At 57.9% G+C, this 25,215-nt stretch overlaps 1 protein-coding gene and 1 long non-coding RNA gene across 4 annotated transcripts in view; one reads left to right on the plus strand and one right to left on the minus strand.

The window, feature by feature from the left end:
• ATP11A (ATPase phospholipid transporting 11A) overlaps window positions 1-25,215 on the plus strand; it is a 110,395-nt gene that overhangs the window by 82,015 nt on the left and 3,165 nt on the right. For 2 of the 3 annotated variants that reach the window (XM_081551506.1, XM_081551505.1), the window contains 11 exons: window positions 1,417-1,598; window positions 4,248-4,499; window positions 6,888-7,062; window positions 8,246-8,348; window positions 8,599-8,744; window positions 9,280-9,339; window positions 9,804-9,931; window positions 12,162-12,297; window positions 17,896-17,961; window positions 18,593-18,696; window positions 20,696-20,861. In XM_081551506.1, coding sequence (XP_081407632.1) covers window positions 1,417-1,598; window positions 4,248-4,499; window positions 6,888-7,062; window positions 8,246-8,348; window positions 8,599-8,744; window positions 9,280-9,339; window positions 9,804-9,931; window positions 12,162-12,297; window positions 17,896-17,961; window positions 18,593-18,696; window positions 20,696-20,861 — 1,518 coding nt within the window. Of the gene's footprint in view, window positions 1-1,416; window positions 1,599-4,247; window positions 4,500-6,887; window positions 7,063-8,245; window positions 8,349-8,598; window positions 8,745-9,279; window positions 9,340-9,803; window positions 9,932-12,161; window positions 12,298-17,895; window positions 17,962-18,592; window positions 18,697-20,695; window positions 20,862-24,418; window positions 24,523-25,215 lie in introns of all 3 variants that reach the window. The other variant, XM_081551504.1, reaches the window with a different exon arrangement.
• On the minus strand, window positions 20,326-25,173 carry LOC145530343 (uncharacterized). Its single transcript, XR_014071678.1, has 2 exons — window positions 25,060-25,173; window positions 20,326-20,894 (listed from the first exon to the last, which is right to left on the minus strand). It is a non-coding gene; the product is annotated as an uncharacterized LOC145530343 (long non-coding RNA).

A 25,215-nucleotide genomic window follows, 5' to 3' on the forward strand; every position in this document is an offset into this window, starting at 1 on the left:
ACTCGTTCTTAGGTATTTTATTCTTTTTGATGCTATTGTAAATGGAATTGTTTTCTCAATTTCCTTTTTGGATTGTTTTCTTTTTGGATAGTTCATGTATAGAATATGCAACTGTTTTTGTATGCTGACTTTGTATTCTGCACCTTTACTGAATTCATCTGTTACTAGTTCCAGCGTTTTTGTCTGTGAAATCCTTTGAGTTTTCTACATACAAAATCCTATCATCTGAAAACAGAGGTAACTTCATTTCCTCCTTTCCAACTTGGATGCCTTCTTTTCTTACCGGTTTGCTCTAGTTAAGACTTCCAGTACCATGTTGAATAGAAGTGGCAAAGCAGTCATCTTATCTTGTCCCTGACCTTAGGGGGAATAACTCACTCTTTCTTGACTGAGTGTGATGCTGGCTGAGTTTCCGTGTGTGGCTTTTATCAGGTTGAGGAAGTTCCTTCCCTCCTAGTTTATTGAGTGCTTTAATCAGGAGAAGGGGGCGACAGAGGATGAGATGGTTGGATGACATCACCAACTCAATGGACTTGAGTTTGAGCAAACTCGGGAGCTAGTGAAGGACAGGAAAGCCTGGCGTGCTGCAGTCCATGGGTCGCAAAGAGTTGGACACAACTTAGTGACTGAAAAATAACGAAAATCATACGAAGGGATTGGGTTTTGTCAGATGCTGTTTTTTTTTTTTTCTTGCATCTGTTGAGTTCTGCATCTGCATCATATGAGTTTTTCCTCCTTTATTCTATTTGTGTCGTATGTTACATTGATTTTCATATGCTGAATCAGCCTTGCATTCCTAGGATAAATCCCACTTGGTCATATAAATAATCATTTGGATATGCTATTGGATTCAGTTTACCGAAATTCTGTTGAAGACCTTTGCGTCTATGTTTGTAAGACATAGTAACTAATTTTCTTTCCTTGCAATATGTTTGTCTGGCTTTGTGTGTCGATGTTGTTTTATATGCAGCGTCTAGGGTTTTAGTAGTATCAGTATTTAGCGGGAGGAATAGAGATGAGCATTTCTCCTCCATGTGTCCACAAGGGGAAGCCCCATGTCTGCCTCGACAAACAAGGTTCTCTTTCTTTCCGAAGCTTCTGTTGACGGCTCACTCCAATTCTCCATTCTGGGGCAACTCTGGGTTATTATCCTCTCATCTTTTATTACTAAAGTCTTGTCTTTTGACGGCCCTGGTTTGTATTATGTGTTCCCACGCTTACTAGTTTGAAAACTTCACAGTCGATCGTGACTCTGTATATTGAATGTGCTTGGGAGCAGTTCCGCTGCGGATGACTAGCGCTGTGGGCAGGGGGCTCTGGTTCTCCGGTTTGTCACCTCAGCTGGAGAGCGGATGTCAGGAAAGCTTCCAGGAGTGGCCCTCAGAGTCACAGCCAGGGCTGCTGTGCGTCCTGCAGGAGGGACTCCGGACCTTGTGTGTGGCCTACAAGAGGCTCGTCCCGGAAGAGTACGAAGGCATCTGCAAGCTGCTGCAGGCCGCCAAGGTGGCGCTTCAGGACCGGGAGAAGAAATTAGCAGAAGCCTACGAGCGAATAGAGACAGAGCTGATCCTGCTCGGCGCCACAGCTGTGGAAGATCGGTAAAGACGCTTGTTCTCAGAAGCCGTGCTAGTGTGGTGGGGGCGTGGGGGCCGCCCGGGGCCAGGGGTGGGGACATCGTCAGGCTCTGCAGCTGCCTTGGGTGATGGCGCAGGGGTCAGGGGTCGGGCCTGGGTGATACCTGACTTGCCCCCAGTAAGAGGCCTGTAAGGCACATTTTGCCAGAAGAAACCAGGAATGCCACCTAGTTACAAACAGGTGAGATACAGGGCTGTTTTTCAGTTCTGCTTTAGAATGGAATCAATAACTAATTCTCTTCCTAAATGAGTCCCTCGCTCTTTCCAAATACAAGTGTAAACATTTTAGACCTTAACAGTTTTTGTCATGACTCACTGAAGAAATTTAAAACAATGAAATAGAAGATTGCAGAAACTCACCGTAATAACTGCTCAGATTACCAGCTACAGATTTTCACGATTGTGCACAGGAAGGGCTGACCTGTCCCGACTCTGCACGAGGGACGGGAAAGAGCCATCTGTCCACTGTGTTGTCTGAAGAGCACAGTGAAAGGAACAGATTCTAGTTTATTTTGAAGAAAAGAAAAAAAAATACCCCAACCTAGAAGAATGGAACAAAAACTTCAGGAAATTACTGAGCTTATGTTTCCCATCAAGTTTGAAAGTATTTCTTTATTTAACATTTATTTATTTTTGTTGTGCTGGGTCTTGGCCGCATGCGAGGGCTTTCTCCAGTTGCAGCGGCGAGCAGGGGCTGCTCTCTAGTCGCGGTGCGGGGTTCTCGCTGCAGTGGCTTCTCCTGTTGCAGGGCACAGGCTCAAGGTGCCGGGGCTTCGGTAGTCGCGGCTCCTGGGCTCCAGAGCACAGCCTTAGCCGTTGGGCATGGGTTCAGTTGCTCCACGGCATGTGGGATCTTCCCAGACTAGGGATTGAACTGGTGGCCCCTGAATTGCAAGGCGGATTCTTAACCACTGGACCACCCGGGAAGCCCCTCAGTTTAAAAGTCTTGAAGGTCTATATTGGTCTAGGATTTAGAACCTGATCTCAAAACCTCCGTTTTTCCTGAGGTCGGCATTCCCAGGGTCCTTGGTCTCAGCAGACTGTTGGCCGACAGGCTGGTTTTGTTCTTATTTTAAGTCCTGAGCCCTCTCCTCCTGGAAGCACGTCTCAGCACACAGCAGCTGCGATCACAGGACGGGTCGTGTGAGAGGACAAGGAGGGTGTTCAGGAGGGGGCTGCTTGTCTGGGGAGCGGGGACTGGTCCTTGGAGGAAGTAGGGGAAGCGGGAGGCTCTCATGAGCGGAGGGACCCTCGCCAGCCGAGGGCCTCTCAAGGGCCGTGGGAGCTGTTGGTCTTGGTGGGGAGCTGGTACCTCAGGACACTGAGAGCAGACCCCCGCAGTGGTGGGAGGGGGTGGCTTTGAAGTGGTTCTATTTGACCACGAGTTAGTTCTCTAAAATCTCTAGCCAGCGCCTTTGCAGATCCCTCTAAACCTCATTTACTTCTTCCTAAAACAATGACGAAATCACAGATGTTTTTTCTATGTCTAGAGTAGTAGGAAGTTTCCCCCAGGTTGTAACCAGATCATCCCAGTTAGAATCCTTTCCTTTCCTTCCTCTCAGCACTGGACAGAAGCACGTCACGACACATCCCTGATACACAGCTGTCAACAGCTAGGCCTCTAAGATCTAGAAGACAGGGCAGCCCTCCCCACCCCCTACCCCCGCCCAGCCCCTGCCATGGGGCAGGCATGGCTTTGATGCCAGACTTCCATGAGTGGCAGGACAGCCTGACCAAGGTCCAGAGGGCCGTTTACCCTCACACGTTGTGTGAGCTCGGCAAGCTTTGCGTTCTCCACACGTAGAACGGGGTCATCACACGGTCCTCCTCCCGTGAGGTTTTGGCAAAGGCAAGACGTCTCAGGCAAGTGCTTCCTGCAGCGTCTGACACTGAGGGAGCCTGTGACGCCAGTCAGCCAGTCCCAGAGTCACGGCTGGCATCCTCCTGTTTCACGTTCTTTAGGGGAACCTGGGCTCCAATTGGACAGGTGGCAAAATTAGGACATTTTATGTGCAAAGAAAAGGGAGTGAATGTCACCTCTTTGCCAGGTCCCGTTTTCCCTAGTTCTGACGTTTCCTGGTTGGTGTTTATGAGCGTCCTCCTTATAATTGCCTAAAATCTTCTCTGAGCAGCAAGTCCTGCCAGACAGAAAACGGTGTGCTTGGCAAATGCCATTTTGCTCCTTAATTTTCAACCCTGTGGATTATCTGGTATCAGGAAGCGTTTTGTTGTAAAAAGCTAATGTGAAAGTCAAAGTGTTAGTCCCTCAGCCATATCCAACTCTTTGCAACCCCATGGACTGTAGCCCGCCAGGCTCCTCCGTCCGTGGGATTCTCCAGGCAAGAGTACCTGAGTGGGTAGCTGTTTCCTTTTCCAGGAGATCTTCCTGACCCAAGGGTTGAACCTGGGGTGTTACAGGCAGATTCTTTGACATCTGAGCCACCTGGGAACAGCTCCAGGCCCTTTACGGTGAATCACAGGTCAGCTCCAGGGTGCTTTTTACCTTGGGGGTGAAAATCAAGACAGGGTAGCAGATGCCAAGTCCTTGGACTTCTCCAACTTGGTTCGCTGGTCCATGCTGATGAGGTTGTGTCGTGCCCACCACCCCCCCAGGCTGCAGGAGAAGGCGGCCGACACCATCGAGGCACTGCAGAAGGCCGGCATCAAGGTGTGGGTGCTCACGGGCGACAAGATGGAGACGGCGGCCGCCACCTGCTACGCCTGCAAGCTCTTCCGCAGGAACACGCAGCTGCTCGAGGTCACCACCAAGCGGCTGGAGGAGCAGAGCTTGCACGACGTGCTCTTCGAGCTGAGCAAGACAGTGCTGCGCTGCAGCGCCAGCCTCACCCGGGACAACTTCTCAGGGTAGGCGGGCGTCCGGGGCATTCACAGAGGCGGGTGGCCTCCACGGACAGGGCCGTGGCCTGCACTCCTTTGTGCAGACACGGTTCTGTCCTCTGGCCTCTGATAGCATCCCGTGGTCGGGATCCTGACCAGAGCCGTGTCTTTTTAGCAACTGTGATGTGTCTTTTTGAGTAGAGGGTGTGTGTGTGCGCGCGCCCATGCTCACTTGCAGACTGCTGACAGAGGGTACAGAGAGGCTTGATTCGTTGATTTACACACTGTCGTGCATGAGGCAATGACACTCGGGGGCTGCGCTCTGGATTCCTCGGGGTCTCTGCCAGAGCAGGGGTGGGGGGACAATGACACACGGTCATTTGTCAAGTAAGACAGAACGGTGTATACTCGAGAATTATTTCTTCCAAGAATGTTCAGCAATTTATTCACGTTTTGTCAACATTGTCCTTGCTGGTCTTAGATGCACGATCTGAGGTTAGACTTCATTTGAACTTAAATTTTCATTAACTTAGGAAAAGCAAAGGGGGCTCTCTAATCATATATGTATTTAAAATTATTCATTCATAAATAGTAGAAAGCTATTTCCTTTTACCTGGTCTGCAGAATTCCTTTGGGGGCTTAGAGATGTTCCTTGTTATTTTGAAACCCAGCAAAGAGAAGTGTTATGACCACATTCTTCCCAAGACAGGCAGAGTAGCAAGGAGTTACCAGCTGTGGCCATCAGGACTGTGGGGCTGCGGTGGCCTGGAGGTGGGGAGGAAAGGCCAGTCCCTCTGGAGGGCTGCGGTGGCCCAGGGGTGGGGAGGAAAGGCCAGTCCCTCTGGAGGGCTGAGGTGGCCTGGGGGTCGGAGGAAAGGCCAGTCCCTTCGGAGGGCTGCGGTGGCCCGGGGGTGGGGAGGAAAGGCCAGTCTCTCCAGAGGGCTGCAGTGGCCCGGGGGTGGGAAGGAAAGGCCAGTCCCTCCGGAGGGCTGAGGTGGCCTGGGGGTCGGAGGAAAGGCCAGTCCCTTCGGAGGGCTGCGGTGGCCCGGGGGTGGGGAGGAAAGGCCAGTCCCTCTGGAGGGCTGCTGTGGCCCGGGGGTGGGGAGGAAAGGCCAGTCCCTTCGGAGGGCTGCGGTGGCCCGGGGGTGGGGAGGAAAGGCCAGTCCCTCCGGAGGGCTGAGGTGGCCTGCGGGTGGGGAGGAAAGGCCAGTCCCTCTAGAGGGCTGAGGTGGCCCGAGGGTGGGGAAGAAAGGCCAGTCCCTCCGGAGGTCTGCGGTGGCCCGGGGGTGGGGAGGAAAGGCCAGTCCCTCTAGAGGGCTGAGGTGGCCCAAGGGTGGGGAAGAAAGGCCAGTCCCTCCGGAGGGCTGCGGTGGCCCGGGGGTGGGGAAGAAAGGCCAGTCCCTCTGGAGGGCTGCGGTGGCCCGGGGGTGGGGAAGAAAGGCCAGTCCCTCCGGAGGGCTGCGGTGGCCCGGGGGTGGGGAAGAAAGGCCAGTCCCTCCGGAGGGCTGCGGTGGCCCGGGGGTGGGAAGGAAAGGCCAGTCCCTCTAGAGGGCTGAGGTGGCCCGGGGGTGGGGAGGAAAGGCCAGTCCCTCCGGAGGGCTGCGGTGGCCCGGGGGTGGGGAGGAAAGGCCAGTCCCTCTGGAGGGCTGCGGTGGCCCGGGGGTGGGAAGGAAAGGCCAGTCCCTCTGGAGGGCTGCGGTGGCCCGGGGGTGGGGAGGAAAGGCCAGTCCCTCCGGAGGGCTGAGGTGGCCTGCGGGTGGGGAGGAAAGGCCAGTCCCTCCGGAGGGCTGAGGTGGCCTGCGGGTGGGGAGGAAAGGCCAGTCCCTCCGGAGGGCTGAGGTGGCCTGCGGGTGGGGAGGAAAGGCCAGTCCCTCCGGAGGGCTGAGGTGGCCTGCGGGTGGGGAGGAAAGGCCAGTCCCTCCGGAGGGCTGAGGTGGCCCGGGGGTGGGAGGAAAGGCCAGTCCCTCTGGAGGGCTGAGGTGGCCCGGGGGTGGGGAGGAAAGGCCAGTCTCTCCGGAGGGCTGAGGTGGCCTGGGGGGTTGGAGGAAAGGCCAGTCCCTTCGGAGGGCTGAGGTGGCTCGGGGGTGGGGAGGAAAGGCCGGTCCCTCTGGAGGGCAGGAGAGATGCTCTCCTGCTGCTGTACCACAACCCGCCCAGGAATCCACCGTTGTAACTGTTGTTTGCTTTGCCCCAGTGAAATGAGAACACTAAGTTCACACATAATTTTAAAATGTAGTCAAAGGTCTTGCAGCCATGAGTCTAGACTGTCTTATTATTGACAAAACAGGAAAACCCCGTTTCTTAATCCTTGTTCCTGAATTTGTAGCATCCATAGGTGTCCCCCAGAGTAGCTAGTCTCCTCGAATCTCTGGACTTGGTTACTGAGAGATGTCTCTGGTTTCTGTGACCTGACAGACTCTCGGCCGACATGCAGGACTACGGTTTAATCATCGATGGAGCCGCGCTGTCCTTGATCATGAAGCCTCGGGAGGACGGGAGCTCCAGCAACTACCGAGAGTTGTTCCTGGACATCTGCCGGAACTGCAGTGCCGTGCTCTGCTGCCGCATGGCCCCACTGCAGAAGGCCCAGGTGTGCTGGGGGCGGGGCTGCAGAAGGCCCAGGTGTGCTGGGGGCCGGGACTGCAGAAGGCCCAGGTGTGCTGGGGGGCGGGGCTGCAGAAGGCCCAGGTGTGCTGGGGGGCGGGGCTGCAGAAGGCCCAGGTGTGCTGGGGGCCGGGGCTGCAGAAGGCCCAGGTGTGCTGGGGGGCGGGGCTGCAGAAGGCCCAGGTGTGCTGGGGGCGGGGCTGCAGAAGGCCCAGGTGTGCTGGGGGGCGGGGCTGCAGAAGGCCCAGGTGTGCTGGGGGCGGGGCTTCAGAGGGCCCAGGTGTGCTGGGGGCGGGGCTTCAGAGGGCCCAGGTGTGCTGGGGGCGGGGCTTCAGAAGGCCCAGGTGTGCTGGGGGCGGAGCTGCAGAAGGCCCAGGTGTGCTGGGGGCCGGGGCTGCAGAAGACCCAGGTGTGCCCACGAGCCGCATCAACCTTGTGTAGTGATGTCCGGAATGGAACAAAGAGTGCTGTTTTGTCTTCACATGTTACCTTTTGGCTTCTTAAGTGACTTCTCAAACTTTTATACCAATTACTGTTTCAGTCTTGAATCAAGACAATCCATAGTTTTTCCCTCATCTTTTCTGTCTTACATCATGGAACATTATACTTATATGCATAAATATGAAAAAAAAAGACTGTAAAGAAACAGACTAAAAATTTGGAAATTATTCATTACATGGAGCTATCAGATTTGGTTTTGCACACATGACGAATTTGAAAATTGAAAGAACAGCTTATTTAAAAAATAGATGCTTGATACGAGGCAACTTGGAATAGCACCATCTTCTAACCGAGCGCAGCGTTCACACACTGCCCCCACCCATGTTTGAATCTCTCTCCCCCACATTTAAGTGAGTGGGGCAGCCCCTGAAAATGGCTCCGTGAGTTTCCTGTCTCTGTCCTCAGCTTCCCCTTCAGCCTGCTCCGCTCATCTCCCTGTGTTCATTTCTTAGCTGCTTTTGCTTAAGTGTGTATCGCTTTTGACGTGAAGAAGGCTTTATGCTGTATGGATACAATGTACTGAATATAATAAATAATTCACTTTAAGCACTTAACTGTTTCATTTTCCTAGAGTAACTTTGACATCTTTGTCATTTCTGCCTAGTTAGCGGATGACCTTTGCGAAAACAAAACAGAGATGACAAAGTCTGCATTCACTTCTTTTCCAGATTGTTAAGTTAATCAAGTTTTCGAAAGAGCACCCTATCACCTTGGCGATCGGTGACGGCGCAAATGACGTCAGCATGATCCTGGAGGCCCACGTGGGCATCGGTAAGCCCCTGGGCTCTGCTCCGCTGCCTCTCGTGGTCACCGGGGTTTGTGCCTCAGCTGGACCAGGAGGGACACAGACAAGGCAGCAGCGTAGAATTCAGACGCACGTTTAGGGCACGCCTGTGACGCAGAGCATTCGGGGCCGGAGGCCCACAGTGACGGCTCGGTCTAACCCCGCCTTGCCCGCCCCCGGGTCCACCCGTGAGGGGCAGAGGAGGGCTGATGCAGTGTGTTCACTCCCTTCTTGCAGGCGTCATTGGGAAGGAGGGTCGTCAGGCTGCAAGGAACAGTGACTACGCAATACCCAAGTTTAAGCATTTAAAGAAGATGCTGCTTGTTCACGGGCATTTTTACTATATTCGAATATCCGAGCTTGTGCAATACTTCTTTTATAAGGTAGGAAGACTCTCTCTGCTCCTCTCACCGTCTCGGGGCATGTAATGGTTTGGATGGAAGGCTGGCTGGCCGTGATGCCCCGAGGCTACAGGGGTGACTTGTCCCCGAGTAGAAGGAAGGGGTCCATGGTAGGATTCCCAGGAGGAGGCGCCCAGCCTTCTTCTCTCAGAACTGAACATAGAACCACCGAGAGCCGAGCTGTGATACGGTTGAGGAAGGGCCATTCTTTCACCATTCCTTGAACTGGTTCCTCCTTCATTCTGCAATTTGATTCTTCACTGTCTACACTGACACCCAGGGTGCCTCCTCGTGCTCTATTAGGAGTTCCCCTTTGCTCTGATCTCGCGGAGACCAGCCTGGTCCCGGGTGCACCATGGGGGCCCCTGAAGTGAGAGAGGAGCTTTAGAGTCGCCCATCTTGTAGGATGAGGGGCGCTTTGCCCGGGTGGAGTGTGTCATGGGCCAGCCTCTTAGGAACCCGGTGACGCCCCTTACACTGCACCCTTGAACTAACAGGCGTGTGGCTTGTCTTTCAGAATGTCTGCTTCATTTTCCCTCAGTTTTTATACCAGTTCTTCTGTGGGTTTTCACAGCAGGTGAGTCGTCAGGCTGGAGGTCTAGCTCCCCTGAGCCTCACCCCCTCTCCCCCAGTGTGGCTGTGGTGGGCGGAGGGTGGACAGTGGGGCGTGCAGGCTAGGTGACCCCCATTCCACCGCTGACCTGCTTTTACCTGAAGCAGCCAGACCGGAGAAAACTGAAGCTTGAAGATGGCGATCGAATTGCAGACTTTCATGCAGCTTTTTGTTGCTGCAAGTTTGCAGTGGCAGGACTGGGGGCGGGGGGGTCAGCCGTGATGTTTATCCTGACCAGCCGACATCATAATGCTTTGAAAAGTGTCCTGGCCCCTCAGTCTCTATGGAAGAGTGGCTCTGTGTGCATCTGAGAATTCTCGAGTTTGTAGGCCTCTCCAGAGGAAAAATACATGTGCATATTTAAACAAATTCTCCAAAAACCTCGTGGAGATGCCGGGCGCTGTTCTCACGTTCTTCTCGGCCCGCAGACCCTGTACGACACCGCCTACCTGACCCTCTACAACATCAGCTTCACCTCCCTCCCCATCCTGCTCTACAGCCTGATGGAGCAGCACATCGCCATGGACACACTCAAGAGGGACCCAGCCCTCTACAGGTACCCCGTGCTCCGCGCCGTAGACGCCGAGAAGGACTGGGCAGCTGGGCTGCGGGCCTGCACATCACGCCTGGCTGAAGTACTTAAAGGCCAGAAACAAAAAAAACAAAACCCCAGACCATCCAGAGTTAGCCAACACACGCTCTTCCCCAGAAGGTTCCTCAGTTCACACAGGAAGCAGTGTGGCTTCAGTGAATATTCTCCAGATTTAGACAGAGAGGATTCATGCTACATTTGAAATGTACATATTAAGCCAGTTTGTGTTTCCCTATGATCCTTGTGAAAGAACTTGGGATGACAGTGTCTACATCCTTGGCCCTGGTGGATCCTGGCAGAGTCAAGTAGATGCCATTCAGGGAGAAAAAACGTTAACAGAGCTGATCTCAGGGTGCTCTTTTCTGCTGAGAAGTATTTCTTATAACAAGGAAAAGATTCTTCTGCCATTTTAGAACTGCACCCCAGAATCTCTGGCTGAGTCAATGTGCTGCCATTATTGTGGCCTTTTAAATTAGGCGTGTTATTTGCAGAACATTTTAGACGCATATGTGGTTGTAAGGGGCTTCCCAGGTGGCTCAGTGGTAAAGAATCCACCTGCAAAGCAGGAGACACTGGGTGGATCCCTGGGTCGGGAAGATCCCCTGGAGGAGGGCATGGCAATCCGCTCAGTATTCGGGCCTGGAGAATCCCACGGACAGAGGAGCCTGGCGGGCTACAGTCCATGGGGTCGCACAGAGTTGGACGCAACTGAGCGACTCAGCATGTGGTTGTAAGAAACCGTGGAGAGACTCCCTGGAGGCTTTATCCAGCGTCCCCGTGGGGACGTCTGACTGACCGCCTGCAGCAGCACAGGACGGGATCGCAGCTTGGGTCCCAACACCCCGCACCCTCCGCTCGCACTGCTCCTTGTTCCCGTGCACGTGTGTGCTCACGTGTGCGTGCACTTAACTCTGCAAGCTTTTCACGTGTGTGGTCCTCCGCCCACACAGTCAGGACGCCTTGCCAGCCCCGTGGCCTTCACCAGAGCAATCAGCCATTAAACGAGCTCTGGGAGGGTTGCTGTCCTAGGTTATCCCTGCAGGCGACCGAACAGCAAGCCTGGAGCGTCCTGAGCATCTGACGATACAGGAGGAAATCTAGGCAACAGGAGAACACCCCCCGTTTCAGACGCACTCCCGGAGGGAGTCCTGCCGCTCCTCCTCCCGAGCTGAGCTGACAGGTGCAGGGAGTCCCATCGCACTTCATCTCCAGTGGGTGCCAGGGTGCCTCGCGCCCTGTGTCCTTACTTCCAGAAGCAGGAGTGTGGACCCTGCCCTCTTTCTGCCCGTAGCGGTCTCCCAGTCCACTTTGAGGAATAAAACATTCAAACAGGGATTGTCCAGGAAGGTCCCTGTGTAGTAAAGTGCTATGTCTGGAAAGCAGTTTGCCTCTGCTACCAGGGAGCTCAGGCGAGGGTCTGCTGGGCACTCCAGCGTCAGGTGGGACCTTCCCGTCACACTGCCCGGTCGCTCCGCGCTCAGTGATGAGACAATGGTGGTTTCAGTTAGGACGGCTGCAAGCTGCAAGGCTCTCCCGGGGCCAAGTGCGCTCCCGAGAGAAGTGACAGGCGATGTATCCAGCAGCCGCAGAGTGTGACGTGTGGCCTGGGTGCGTGTGCAGACCTCAGGCCCGCCTGCACCCCCTCGGCTCCACGGCTCACAGCGCGGGTGGTCAGCGCAAGTGGAGGCGGGGTCTGGCCGAGAGTGCACGGACGGGCGGGGACCGGGAGGCCCGTGTGCTCACAGCGTGTGCCAGTCAGCGGGCACGTGGAGGCGGGGTCTGGCCGAGAGTGCACGGACGGGCGGGGACCGGGAGGCCTGTGTGCTCACAGCGTGTGCCAGTCAGCGGGCACGTGGAGACGGTGTCTGGCCAAGAGTGCACAGACGGGCGGGGACCGGGAGGCCTGTGTGCTCACAGTGTGTGCCAGTCAGCGGGCACGTGGAGACGGGGTCTGGCCGAGAGCGAGACGGACGGGCGGGGACCAGGAAGCCCATATGCATGGCCGGGCTGGCCCAGGCCCCACTCTGGAGCTTGGCTGAGCGGGTGTCAGGCGGGCCTCGTCCTCCTGCCGCCCCCCGGCCCCTGGCTCTGCCGCCTCGGGGCTCTCAGTGGGTCAGGGGCCCCCGGGCGGCGAGGCGCCAGGTGGGCACGTCTGCGTGGGCGCCTCACCCGGCCCCACCTTTTCCTCCCTCAGGGACATCGCCAAGAACGCACTCCTCCGCTGGCGCGTGTTCATCTACTGGACGCTCTTAGGCTTGTTCGACGCGCTGGTGTTTTTCTTCGGTGCTTACTTCATGTTTGAAAACACGACTGTGAGCAGCAACGGGCAGGTTCGTGTGGGGCTGGGCCGCGGTGACGGGGCTGCGGGGTCTGGGGCGAAGCTCGGGACGGCCCGCGGGGTCGGAGTCTGGGTGTCCACTGCGGATGGAGCGGACTTGCTGGCGGGGCTCTGCCGACTGTAGGGACACCCTTCTCGGGGCGGGCGGGGTCCAGCCTTTTTAACTTGTATTTCACCGTCAGTTATTTATCTAGGGGTCCAACTCAGTCATCCAGACGTGGCTTATTTAATTTGGGAAATAATTTGGTATTTAACCCACTTTAGTGTTTGTTCACGCCCTTAGCTTAAGTTCTGTTTCCTTAGGGATATGTAGTTCACGGTGTAGTTTCTGATAGACGCTCAGCTCTCTGGGTTTTTGCATAATCTCTCGGGGTTGTTTTATTTGTATCTCGCTTTTTTTTTCTGCCACGGCTTCCTTCCCACTCTCAGATAATGACCACCAACACACACATGGTAAGAAATCTGTGGGTGTGTCCTCTATGTTTTTGGAGTGCATCCCAAATAAAATATTTCTCGAAAATATTTTCCAACGTGAGTCCCTCTGTGTGCTCTGTTAGCCAGTCCCCCCACGTCTGTAGGAGCAAGGTCGCCCCAGAGACCGTGTGTGTCCACCTGGGTCACTTCTGCTGGCAGTTCTCCCTGGTTTCGTGTCAGCAGTGTTGGACGGGATCTGTGTGGTCTTCCCTTGCCCTAAATAAGTAGGAGGACACACAGGCAGGTGCGGCGGGGGCTGCTCCAACCGTGGCCGACCCCTCGCCGCCTGGAGAGTCGGGAGGCCGCGGCCCCGGGCGTCCTGCTTCCAGTCCGGTGTCCTGGGGTCGACGAAACAGAAGGGGGCTTTGAGTGGGGGTCCTGCTCGTCCTGCTGGACCGGCGCCCCTCTGCCCGTCTCTCCCTCCGCGAGCAGGGGTAGGGGTCCTGCTCGTCCTACTGGACCGGCGCCTCTCTGCCCGTCTCTCCCTCCGTGTGTTTGGCCTGAAGTTCTGAGTCTGGCTGTGTGTCCTGGGCAACTTGCTTGCCTGTCGATTTCTGTGTTTCTTTTTTCTTGTGGCTGAAAAGGGCTGTTGTCTCTCATTGTAACTTAGACCAGCGTTTACTAAATTGAGGGTTTTTCAGAGCCTTACTGCACTTTTCTGAAATCTTCCCATTTTTCGAGCCTTTGCTCTCCTAGTTTTAGCTGAGTGGCTCCTGGATGCCGCCAGCCGTGGTGGGGCTGACTCGCGCTGCCTCCCAGTTCTTCGCCTCTTCGCGGAGCTCTCCCTGGGGCCAGCGCTGAGCGAGCACCCATGTGCATCTGGCAGAGCTCAGACTCCGTGTCCCGAGCACCGAGGCCCCCGGTTCCAGGTGTCACCCTCGCCCCTTGCAGTCGCCACTCCTGCTGGATGGTTTCCTGGTGTTAAAGCCGAGGAGACCGACGCTTAGGCAGACGCAGGGCGATGGCAGGAAACGGACGCTGAGGCAGACTCAGGACGATGGCGGGAGACGGATGCTTAGGCCGACTCAGGGTGATGGCGGGAGTTAGAGCAAGCTGGGGTGCGCGTTCAGTCCACGAGGCTGCCCCAGAGCCCGGCTCTCACGTCAGGAGGTAATGCGGCCAGCCCTGCCCCGCGAGCCCACAGACGCGGGTGTGTGTGGGGGCAGGACACACACCCTGGACACGGACGCGGGTCGCCGGGCAGCCGCGGGTGCACCTGGGCGGGGGCCGCGTGTCCTCCGGCTGCTCTGTGGTCAGAGGTACCGGCCTGGGTGGTTTTGAGGTCCTTCCTGTGAGCCGAGTGCTTCTGCCAGTTCCTGTTCCTCTGGCCCTCACTCCAGAGGGTGCCCTGAGCCACACTCCAGGACCTGGATCCCAGCATCCAGAGGATCTTTCCTGAGATTCTCAAGCACCTTCCCCCCGACCCTGCAGCTGAGTGCCTTTGCTCAGCTGATCTTGGACAGAAGAGTTAGTTAGAACCTGGAACGATGACAGGAAGGGAGATGGAGGTAGAGAGGCCCCCAGTTGATGGGGACCTTGAGCCCTGAGGCCCTGGGGGACAGAACCCGCAGGAGCCATGCACCGCCTGTCATGGGAGATACTCCTGAGATGCCCAGTGATGTCGGCAAGCAGCCGGGAGGACAGTCCTACAAAGCAAGGTGCTGGACGCGGGCGTTTGTCCACAGCTGGGCCTCAGGCCCCTGGTGCTCAGGGGACCGTGAAGCAACCTAAAGACTCAGAGGCATGAGAGCGAGACCAGTGCCAAATGGCGCGAGGCCCACGGGGCCCAGGGCGGACCTTTGTCCCCAGGAGGACAGGAGCCCAGCATGCAGAGGCCCGGGGCTGAGAGCCCACGGCGTCCGTGGTTGAACTGTGAACCCAGACGTGGCTTCGTGTTCCAGACTGCTGATTCTTAGATGATTCCTGTGTGTCTGGCAGGTGGGAGGGTTGGATCGCTCACAGAACTGAGAACGTGTTATCAGCTGGTTCTGTGTCATTCAAATTAAGCTGCAGACAGAGCCGTGAGTCCAGGGCAGCTTCGGGGGGCTGGTGGCACCCTTCGTCTCGGGCAGCAGGTGCTCGGTGACAGCAGCCTTGCAGCTGCCCTTCCAAGGAGGCCGCGTCTTGCTGGTGGGACGGTCAGGCGGCGACTGCTGAGACCTCTGTCGACTCATAGGAATGTTCGTGGATCTATCGAAAGGACGATAGAATCGGTGACGACCTTTGAAACAGAGAAATTCAAGCTTGGAGCGTTTTCCTCACAGACAAGAGCCGTGCTATTTCGCAGATGAGAATAGAAGACAGTGATTCTACTGTAGTTGAACAGCGGGATATTCCCGGGTGGATGCTTGAAAGTTTAAGGTGCGTAGTAATAGAAGCCAGGAAGTTCCGAGAGCTGGCCTAGGGGCCCTGTCTGGCGGGCTGAGCACAGGGGCGCCCGAGGCTCCGCAAGGGTCCAAGTCGGCACGTGGAGCGAGCGTGATAGACGGTCCTGTGACTGCGACCTTGAGGAAACACAGGACATGTTGTCGTGGAATCGTCTTATATGTAAAAACTGAGTCAGTCTGGGTCTTAGAGCTTCTATGAACAGGAAAATTTCCTGCAGAGCACTCATTCTCAGAGGAAAAGGGGGAGTGTGAAGAGGAGGGATTAAAGCGGGACCTGGTTGTGGGGCGGCGGCCAGAGCTGCCCCTCCTCGTCCTGCTTCGCGGCCCCGATGTTCCAGGTGCCCCCAGTGTGATGCTCCCCACGGGGACGCGGGGACACCCCGTGTGACGCTCCCCACAGGGACGCGGGGACACCCCGTGGATGATACAGCGTCACCCCGTGTGATGCTCCCCACGGGGACGTGGGGACACCCCGTGGATGATACAGTATCACCCGTGTGACGCTCCCCACAGGGATGCGGGGACACCCCGTGGATGATACAGCATCACCCCGTGTGACGCTCCCCACGGGGACGCGGGGACACCCCGTGGATGATACAGTATCACCCGTGTGACGCTCCCCACGGGGACGCGGGGACACCTCGTGGATGATACAGCGTCACCCCGTGTGACGCTCCCCACGGGGACGCGGGGACACCCCGTGGATGATACAGTATCACTCGTGTGACGCTCCCCGTGGGGATGCGGGGACACCCCGTGGATGATACAGCGTCACCCCGTGTGACGCTCCCCACGGGGACGCGGGGACACCCCGTGGATGATACAGTATCACTCGTGTGACGCTCCCCGTGGGGACGCGGGGACACCCCGTGGATGATACAGTATCACTCGTGTGATGCTCCCCGTGGGGATGCAGGGACACCCCGTGGATGATACAGCGTCACTCCGTGTGACGCTCCCCACGGGGACACAGTGTTACTTCAGGAAATCAGACCAGACGTAGGGCTTCAGTGGGGGCTGGGGAACTGACCTCACTTGGGAAAAGTCCCCTCCTCTGCACGACCCTTTGAGAGAGGGGGTTGGGCCCCAGTGAAGCCCCTGCTAAAGAGTGTAGAAATGAGGGCAGACGGTTTCAGTATCTTGGCCCGAGCTCTCCCACAGACGAGGAAGCCTGGAGGGGCTCCTGGAGCGTTACGTGACCGCGTCCTCATGAGCTGGGACGGCCAGCCCCCCTCGTTGTCCCCAGGTGCATGCTCGCTGTTCTCTGATGTTTTAAGGGATCTTGGGGTTCCTGCCCAGCAGGGGTGGCAGACACGGGGCCTGGGGTGTAAGGAGGCAGAGGACCGGCCCTGGGTCTCAGAGCTTCTGCCTCACTGCACTGCCCCTCTCTGCTTCTGGCTGAAAACGGCAGCTTCCAGGGAGAGGACACGGGCGCCCCGTCCTCCCGCACCTGCTTGGCGTGCCCAGCGCAGACCGCTGCAGACCTTGCTTCCTGCCCCCAGCGTGAAGCCTTGAAGACAGAGCGCTGCTTTGGGGGTTTCCCGGCCTAGGCACGTCACCATGGGGGGCCGCCCGGACCCCTGGCCCCCGCCTGCTGGAGGCCAGTGTCCCCCGTCCACCACTGTCCCCAGACATGGCAGGTGTCCCCCAGCCTGGGACAGACGCCCCTCTGGCGAGAGCCACTGAGCGCAGTTTTGATCACGACGATGAAGTGAAGAATCAAGTGATGAGGGGCCTTAGGTCCATTTCCTACAAAAGTCCTAATGCTTTGGCTTTTCTTCTAGAATATTCTGTAAGCAGAGTCTGTCTCACTAAACGTATCACAAACCGCAGCCCACACGCTCACCTGAAGTGAGCTGCCTGTAGGGATGTTTCTTAGGCTGAGAACCAACCATGGTTCCAGCTTTCCGCGCTTTGTGACGTGCAGCTTTGTGTCTCCTTAGAGGAGAACAGGCGCTTTTCCTGAGAGGCACAGCTCACAGATCTGACAGACCAGAGCTGGGCCGGCCAGCTCTCGTGAAGCAGCATGTCCGAGAGCCTGGTCTGTCCCGGGGTAAAGACCCTTAGGTGTCCAGTGTTTCCTTCTGCTTCTGTCTGCGTCTCTGGGCGAGAAAAGTGTTGTCTCCTGGACTGACGTGCGAGCTTCCCGCTGGCGAGCCCGCGTCGGTCGGGGGCCGCGCTGCCTGTCCAGGGCCCACCCTGGGCCTTTGTGCTCCGTCCTGTCTCCCCCGCTCCCTTTCTGTGAGTCCCACGGGGCCCCCCTTGTGACGCCACCCCCAGGAAGATGCCACCCGTGGTTTGTTGTCCGAGTCCTCAGGGTTTTGAGTTGGAAGGAGGACAGACGCACTCCACTAAGGCTCTCTTCGGCCACGCAGAGCGAGTCGGGTGGGGAGATGGGGTGAAGGGCTCATCTGCACAAAACACTGGCCAGAGGAGCAGAGTGGGCGCTGTGCACGCCGAGACTCCAGCGCCCAGGGTGTCCCGTCCGGCTCGTGGGGTGCCAAGGGGGAGACTCGGGCGGCCTGCAGGAAGGACTGGGCGCCCACGGACGCTGCCGGAGCCGGGAGCCGGGAGCCGGGGGCCTGGGTGTGGCCCACCCCCATCGCGGTGACACCAGGAGGTCCCCGTGTCTCTGGGGTTGGACGAGTTGGCGGTGGGTGGGGAGCTCGGACGCTTGTGTCCAGTGTGAAAGACTGCTAATAAGACATGACTGGACTTCCTCTCCGCAGGTGTTTGGAAACTGGACGTTCGGGACCCTGGTGTTCACGGTGATGGTGTTCACAGTCACCCTGAAGGTACCTTACCTGAACGCACATGCTTCCTCCAGGCACGGTCGGCTGCCCAGTGCGCCGGGACCCTGACCCTGACTGTTGACCCTCGGCCTGCCGGGGTCCTCGCCCCGCTGCTAACGTGGCCTCGGCCCCGAGGGGCGAGCTCAGAATTGCAGGGAAGGAGGGAAATGCCATGGCCCTTTCTGCGTGAAAGGACTGGAGTTAGAGCTTTCACGTGGCAGGCAGCCCGCCCCCAGGGTAGTCAAAGGACACTTTAACTGGAACAAACGCAAGGGTTGTGGGAGCCTGAGCTCGTTTTTAAAGTCAAGTCAGACTCTCCGTGGAGTGTCGTCATGACCCAATCCTACCAGCCTGGGTCAGAGAGGAGACAGGAAGTCCCAGAGCCGTGTGCCGGGCAGGAGCGTCTCCTGCGGGGGCGCCCCCCACCCCGGGATCTGGGCACATTCGGGCAGGGTGAGCCTGGGGAGCCCTTCTCTGGAATCGGAGGTGTGTTTCTCCCCCACAGGCCCCTGTAGACGCTCTGGCTGAAGTTAGGGGTTTGTCTCTGCTTCCTGTTACCCGCCGGCTTCCTTCCCCCGGGCTCAGGCCGACACGCCCGGGGGGCCCCACTGCTAACCGCCTTGTCTCTCTGCAGCTGGCGCTGGACACCCACTACTGGACCTGGATAAACCACTTTGTTATCTGGGGGTCGCTGCTGTTCTACGTCGTCTTTTCCCTCCTCTGGGGAGGAATTATCTGGTACGGATTTGATGATTTTTCAGTCACCATCATATCACTAGTCCTGCAGTGCCTTTCACCGAGGCCTGAAAACTCACGCTCCTTACAAGCTGGTTCCCGTGTGCGGGTGCCGGCTGTGTGCCCACTGTGTGCAGGAGGGGCTTCACGCCAGGGCCCGGGGGCCCACGGGGACGAGGCGGGGTGGTCTCCGCTCCCTCCCCCAGGTTCTCAGTGGGGGAGACAGGCTGCATCACAAGTGTAACGGGGGATGAACAGACCAAACCCTCCAGGGAGGGACCCCGGGGACAGCTTCCCCAGAAAAGCTGTTATTTAAACAGAAACTTGGGAGAAAAACTCCGACCTCATCCGGTGAGTGCTCTGGGCCGTGGCCCTGGGCTGAGGCAGAGTCATTCCTAAGGAAGGGAGCCCAGTACTCAAGTGCCCTGAGGCAGGCCCGGAAGAAAGGTTCCCCCAGAGACCATTAGGGCTTTGACCCCAGCCTGACGCTGTGGAAGATTTTAAACAGGCGCCGCAGAGTCCAGTTGCACTTTTCGGAAGGTCGCTGTGGTTGCCGTGTTGAAAGTGCACCTAGGGGTGGACAGAGACTGACACAGTGGTCAGTCCTGACAAGGGCAGGCGGCGGCTGCGTTTGTCACAGGCGCGCCTCCGCCCGCACCGTCCCTTCTGCCCAGGGTGTCCCGTCTAAGTGGCCGGCCTGGTGAGCTCCTATTCATCCCTCAGAACCCGATGGCCCGCTGTGCTCCTCAGCCCTTCCCCCGGGTCGTGTCACAGGCAGGCATGTCCGCCTGGCCCCCGGGCACTTGTTCCCACCTGTCACGTGCAGGGGCTCCTGTGACGCCCCCCTCCCGTGAGGCGCAGCACATCCTGAGCAGGGCTGTGGCTGGGTGCGGTGAGCCTGGCCCCAGGCTCGCCCAGACGTGAGGCCGGAAGCGGTGTCCTGTCCACCTGGCCTCCCCGCTACTGCGCAGGGCTGGAGGGGAAGGGCAGGCGGCCCCCGGCCCCAGGGAGAGGCCCCTGGTCCGTCCGGTCCCCGTGTGGAGGCTGCTGCGTGGAGGGTCCACCCGGCGGCCCGCTCCACTCCTGACCCCCAGTGGCCAGTCTGTGCATTACATGTCTGGGAAACTGGGAAAACCAGACCAGCTCTTGGTGGATTTCCGGCCGCCCCACTCCTGGCCAGAGATCCCTGTGGCTCTAGTGAGCTTTCCAAGCGGCCGTGTAAGAGAAAGGCCCCCCAGAAACCCCTCGGCCAGCTGCTGGGCCTGGACACTTTGGAGCATGAAGCCGTGAGACTCAACTTTAGTGCAGTCACTGCCTGTTTCTAAGGCTTCCCGGGTGGCTCAGGTGTTAAAGAATCTTCCTGCCGTGCAGGAGACCCAGGTTTGATTCCTGGGTAGGGAAGGTCCCCTGGAGAAGGGAATGGCAGCCCCCTCAAGCATTCTTGCCTGGAGAATCCCATGGACAGAGGAGCCTGGCGGGTTACAGTCCTCGGGGTCACACAGTCAGACAGGGCTATTACTTTCACTTCACTGCCCATCTCCAAAGGCACTCCTGGCCCACCTGGAAGGGAAGTCATTTCATTCTCTGTGTTTTTACAGAAATGTTTAAAAATTATTTTGGCATAAGCTTGTGTTTAGCTGTTCTGCTGACAAGACCACTATCTTTATTAATAGGTATTGAGCAAAACCCCCTGTTTCATGTTTAAAAGTCTTCCTGCTGTTCTGAAGCTGAACTTCTGGGGCTTGTTTCCCCCTTGGAATGACCTCATAGACCCCCCCGTCCTTTGCTCACGCACGATACACAGCATTCAGGGCAAAGTCACGCCGCGCTGTGGGGAGAGGTCCCCCTGATGGCCCGGTGGCGAGCACAGCAGGTGGACCATGGCCGTCAGAGATGGACGTGAACCCCGCCAGGGCAGGCAGCCCTCCGTGCGGGACTCGGGGGTCTCTGCCGGCTCCTCATCGGCCATCGTGCTGTGGTTTTCTTTCCCTGGACACTGCAGGCCCTTCCTCAATTATCAAAGGATGTACTACGTGTTCATACAGATGTTGTCCAGCGGCCCCGCCTGGCTGGCCATCGTCCTGCTCGTCACCGTCAGCCTGCTGCCCGACGTCCTCAAGAAGGTGCTGTGCAGGCAGCTGTGGCCCAGCGCCACGGAGCGAGTGCAGGTACCCTCGGGGCGGGGGGCGCGGCCAGGGCACCTGGGGGGGCCGGGGAGGGAGCAGGAAAGGTGTTTAGTCCAGTGTTACTAACGAATTCCACGGTGACACGTGATTTTACACCTGAACTAACTGTCCAGTGCCTAGACTTGGTCAGCTAGTCCCTGAGATAAGGAAAAGATTAAGAGAAAAAAGATCAAGCCAATACAAAAGGCAAATTATTTTGTGTGAATCTAAACAAGTTTTTTTGATTAATCCTTACTTCAAAGGTAAAATTGCTCTATTTTTAGGGATGGAAATACGGTTCAAACGTTAGCGTTCACTTTGGGAAAGTCTGGTCATGGGTAGGGAGGGTTGGTGTTTTCTCTGCTCCCAAGGGGATGCCAACAAGCTGAACTCTGGATTCAGGAGATGGGTGAGATGCTAAGGATACCCAGACTGGCGTCCAAAGAGAAATGTGACCTGGAGCTTTTAGAGAGCTCTCGGGGAGCGGACATCCCCCACCTCTTTACCCCTGTGACCCTGCACCCTGTCACCCGTGACCCCTCACCCCTGCACCCCCTCACCCCTGTGACCCCACAGCCTCTCATCCCTGCACCCCGTCTCCCCTGTGACCCCACACCCCCTCACTCCCATGACCCCACACCCCTCCCCCCATGACCCTTCAAACCTATGACCCCTCCCCCATCCTGCCCTGACGCTGCGCCCGGGGGGGGGGGGGGATGCTCTGAGAGGCAGAGGCCGCAGCAGGCCTTCCTGCAGCAACAGGCGCCTGTGCAGGTGAAGGGGGCAGGGCGTGCAGGTGTGACTGACAGGAGGGCAGGTGACCACAGGCGAGGGCGGCACCCCCCACCCCGATCGGAACGCAGGGCCCCCTGCTCTTAGACGTCAAGCGCTGCGCCCGGCTGTGGGCTGGAGCCTCTGTCTCCGCATTGGCCGCCCCCGGAGGTGACCGGTCATGGGGCAAGCTCTCAGACCCCCGGGGCTGATCTCAGATGCTGCCCGCGGTGCCCCAGCCGGGGGACACAGAGGGCTTAGAGCCGCCCCCGACTGGCAGCTTCACGAGAGCTGCTCCGTGATCTCAGGCCATCCCAAGCGGGGCCTGGGGGAGCGCCCGGGAGGTTTCCACTAGGCCGGGCCGCAGGGGCCGCTGTGCCCGGGTCTCCCGTGGCCGCAGGGACTCCGGGTGCGGCCTCCGACTCACTGACTTTTCTTGTCTCTTCCCTTCCTGGTTCCTTTCATCTTCTGGCGTCTTTGCCCAAATCTTGTTTAACGATGTGCATGGCCTCCTGACCTCTGACCTCTGACCTCTGGGACCGGCAGACTAGGAACCAGTGCCTTTCTGTCGAGCAGCCCACCGTCTTTATGCTTTCTCAGACTTCCAGCAGTCTGACTTTCTAACGGAACAAGGTGACGCTTTTCTGTCTTTCTGCATGTTTGGGACTTGATTGGAGGACCTCGCAGGGCTGACGGTTAAGCTCGGGAGCCGTGCACACAGGCCCTCCAGGGCCTCGGGCGTCGGGGACGCAGGGCGCCGGGGCCATCTCCACCCACATGGCCACCTGCTCCCTCCCTGGAGAGCCTCAGCACCCCTCTGGCTGGGCGGCAGCCGTGAGGTCGGTCCTGGTACCCACGCGGGCAGGGGCAGCTCCTGGGTCAGCATCAGCCTCGCCCTGGGGCCCAGAGGCAGGTCCTCCCTCTCCCTCGTGTGGAGCCCGCAGCACTGGCAGGACCACGGGCCCCGGGAGAGGCAGCCTCAGGCCCGGCCCCTGGACTGCGGACAAGCTGGGACAGGCGTGTTTGGGGTCAGCTGTCTCACCGAAGTCCCTCTTACCATTTTAAAAATATATGATTGTTTTTGGAAAAAGACTCCACCTGTGCCTTAAACAGCATCTGTGGCTCTCTCTCAGGAGCACGGAGCAGTTTTCTGTGGCCGCCGCCCAGGATAGGCTTCTCGCCTGGAGCCAAGGCTCTAAGGACATGCTTATCTGTTCTCGGTGGTCTGTGTCCCAATGCCCTGCTCATGTGTCCCCACGCTGGGGACACATTGAAGGCCTGTGCTTGAAGGTGTTACTGCTTTACCAGGCAGCTTGCTTAATAGGAAAATGCCTTAAACAACAACAAGAAAAGGCCTTTTTTTCTTCTAATAATCGTTCATCTTTTAAGTTCAAGTAATTATTGGCAATCAAAATTTTTCTAACTTGGTGCGTCAGAATTTGTTAGAATAAACTACATAATTCTATCTCACTGTTTACGCACTTGGAAACATTTAGGATGAAATTATCAGAAACATTTTAGTAAGTCACAGGAGGTGCTTGTGAAACCAGTTAAATCATACCAACTCTGGGCTAAAAATAAATCCTCTGACGATCGATAGGGTTTATCGAGAGCTGGTTTGTTTCTGAGCCTTTGCAGAAGCTAGACTCGGCTGCTTGGCGAAGGGCTCTGAGCTCTGTGTGTCCGTGGCTGCGGCTGTGACCACAAGGCATGCCAGCCCCTCGCAGGCGCCTGCAGCCAGTGCCCAGCACACACACGGTCCATGCGTTGTTGCTGCAAAACCAGCCAATTTCAGCAAAACTTTGGAGGAACAAACCCTTGGCTAGTGCTTCCATGGAACATGCTGCATTTGAGATGGGTGGCTTTTTCTTTTCTTCTGTCCTATTAAAGTGAAAACCAGAGGCCACCAGGTCTCACATGTAAACGTGTGTGTATGTACACATGTATGGTATCTATATATACATGTGCATTTATTCTGTCCACACCCGTGTGCACACACAGCTGTGTGTGTTTCCACTCCTGCAAAGAGCAACCACCCGAGCGCTGGTCTGCTTCGCCTCTCGCCCCCTGCCCCTCGCGCCTAGCCGGGGGCCTCTGCACCTCCAACTTTGTGCTTCTCCAGCTCCTGCAGTTCCCTTCTTCCGAGGCACTGAGAAATTCACACCACTTGACTAGAAAGACTCAGTGTTCGGACTAGAAACACCTGACCCCGCTGGCCTGAGGCCCTGCCACCCCCCAACCTCCGGATTCTAGCTTCAGGCCAGGATTTTTTTGTTTGACTGGAGATGGGGCCAAGAGACAGGGCCGGGCAGGCACACAGGGGGACAGAGGGATAGACAGGCAGGCGGGTAGACAAGGACACAGTGACTGGCAGGAGCAGATGGTCAGGCAGGTACAGGCAGAGGGACAGGAAGGCAGGCGGAGAGGCAGGGACACAGGGATAGGCAGGTGCAGACAGAAGGACAGGCAGGTGGACGGGCAGGCAGAAGGACAGGAAGGCAGAGTGACAGGCAGGAGAACAAACAGGGACACAGGGACAGGCAGGAACAGACGGACAGGTAGGAACATACAGAGGGACAGGCAGGCAGGCGGACAGACAGGGACGCAGGGACAGGCAGACAGAGAGCGGCCGGTGCAGAGCCCCTCGCTCGGGCCTGCGTGCCCTCAGGAGCAGCGCCCTTTCCGGACGGTCGGGGTGAGCGGCAGGGCCGTCAGCCCCGGGGCCCCCCACACGCGTCCCCCTCGGCCGGGCGCGCGGCGCGGGCTCAGTGTCTGTCCTCGCCTTGCAGAGGAGCCCGAGCCACCCAGCCCCGGCCGACGCCGCGCCGAGCCCCGACCGGCCGCTGCTGACGGACCCCGAGCCTCGGCCGAGGCGCGAGTAGCCGGAGGATAGGTAACGGCCGCCCGCGGGCAGCCCGTGTGCCGTGCTCTTGCGGACCGCGCGCGTTTCCTCCAGAGCTTTGCCGTGCTGTGCCGTCTCTGTTAGGTTCACGGTGACAGAGAAAGACTTGTCTGCACGTGGGGTCCCCGGTAAGTGGGCCACCTGAGAGGCCTGCCGCCTGGGGCTGCCTGCGGCGCACACACACACACCTGTGCGGAGCGCAGGCCCGCAGCGTCCTTTGGCGCCCGGAACTCAGCCTCACGCTCATCCGCGGTGGTGGGCGTGGCTCCACCTGCAAGGTCCTCCAGGAAAGACCCCCTTTCGGAATAAACAAGGGGATCTGAGCCAGGCCGGGGCAGGCGTCCAGCTGCGCCTTCAGCATCCAGAGCGGGCATCTCCGTCCGGGCCGGCTTCCCCCTCCCTGCCCGTCCAGTCTAACCACCTGGGCCACCGACCGCGGGGGCCTCCGCCCGAGCGGTCCAGCGAGATGCGCGGTGGGAGGAGCCGCGCTCAGCCTGGGGCCCGGGGAGGGACCTCGTGTTCACACACCTTTCTGCGGGACGGTGGACGCAAGGAGCGGACGGACGGTCCACACGCCGCCCCCGTGTCTGGCCCGGCTACGCTCGGGGGCGCCCCTGCCGGGGCAGCGAGGGCCGCGGCTGCGCTGGGTTCCGACGGGCGTTGGACGGGGTCCACGCGGGGTCC

The sequence above is a fragment of the Giraffa tippelskirchi genome, chromosome 12 (assembly GCF_054371585.1).
Source record: "Giraffa tippelskirchi isolate mGirTip1 chromosome 12, T2T-mGirTip1v1.2.pri, whole genome shotgun sequence".
Lineage (NCBI taxonomy): Eukaryota > Metazoa > Chordata > Mammalia > Artiodactyla > Giraffidae > Giraffa > Giraffa tippelskirchi.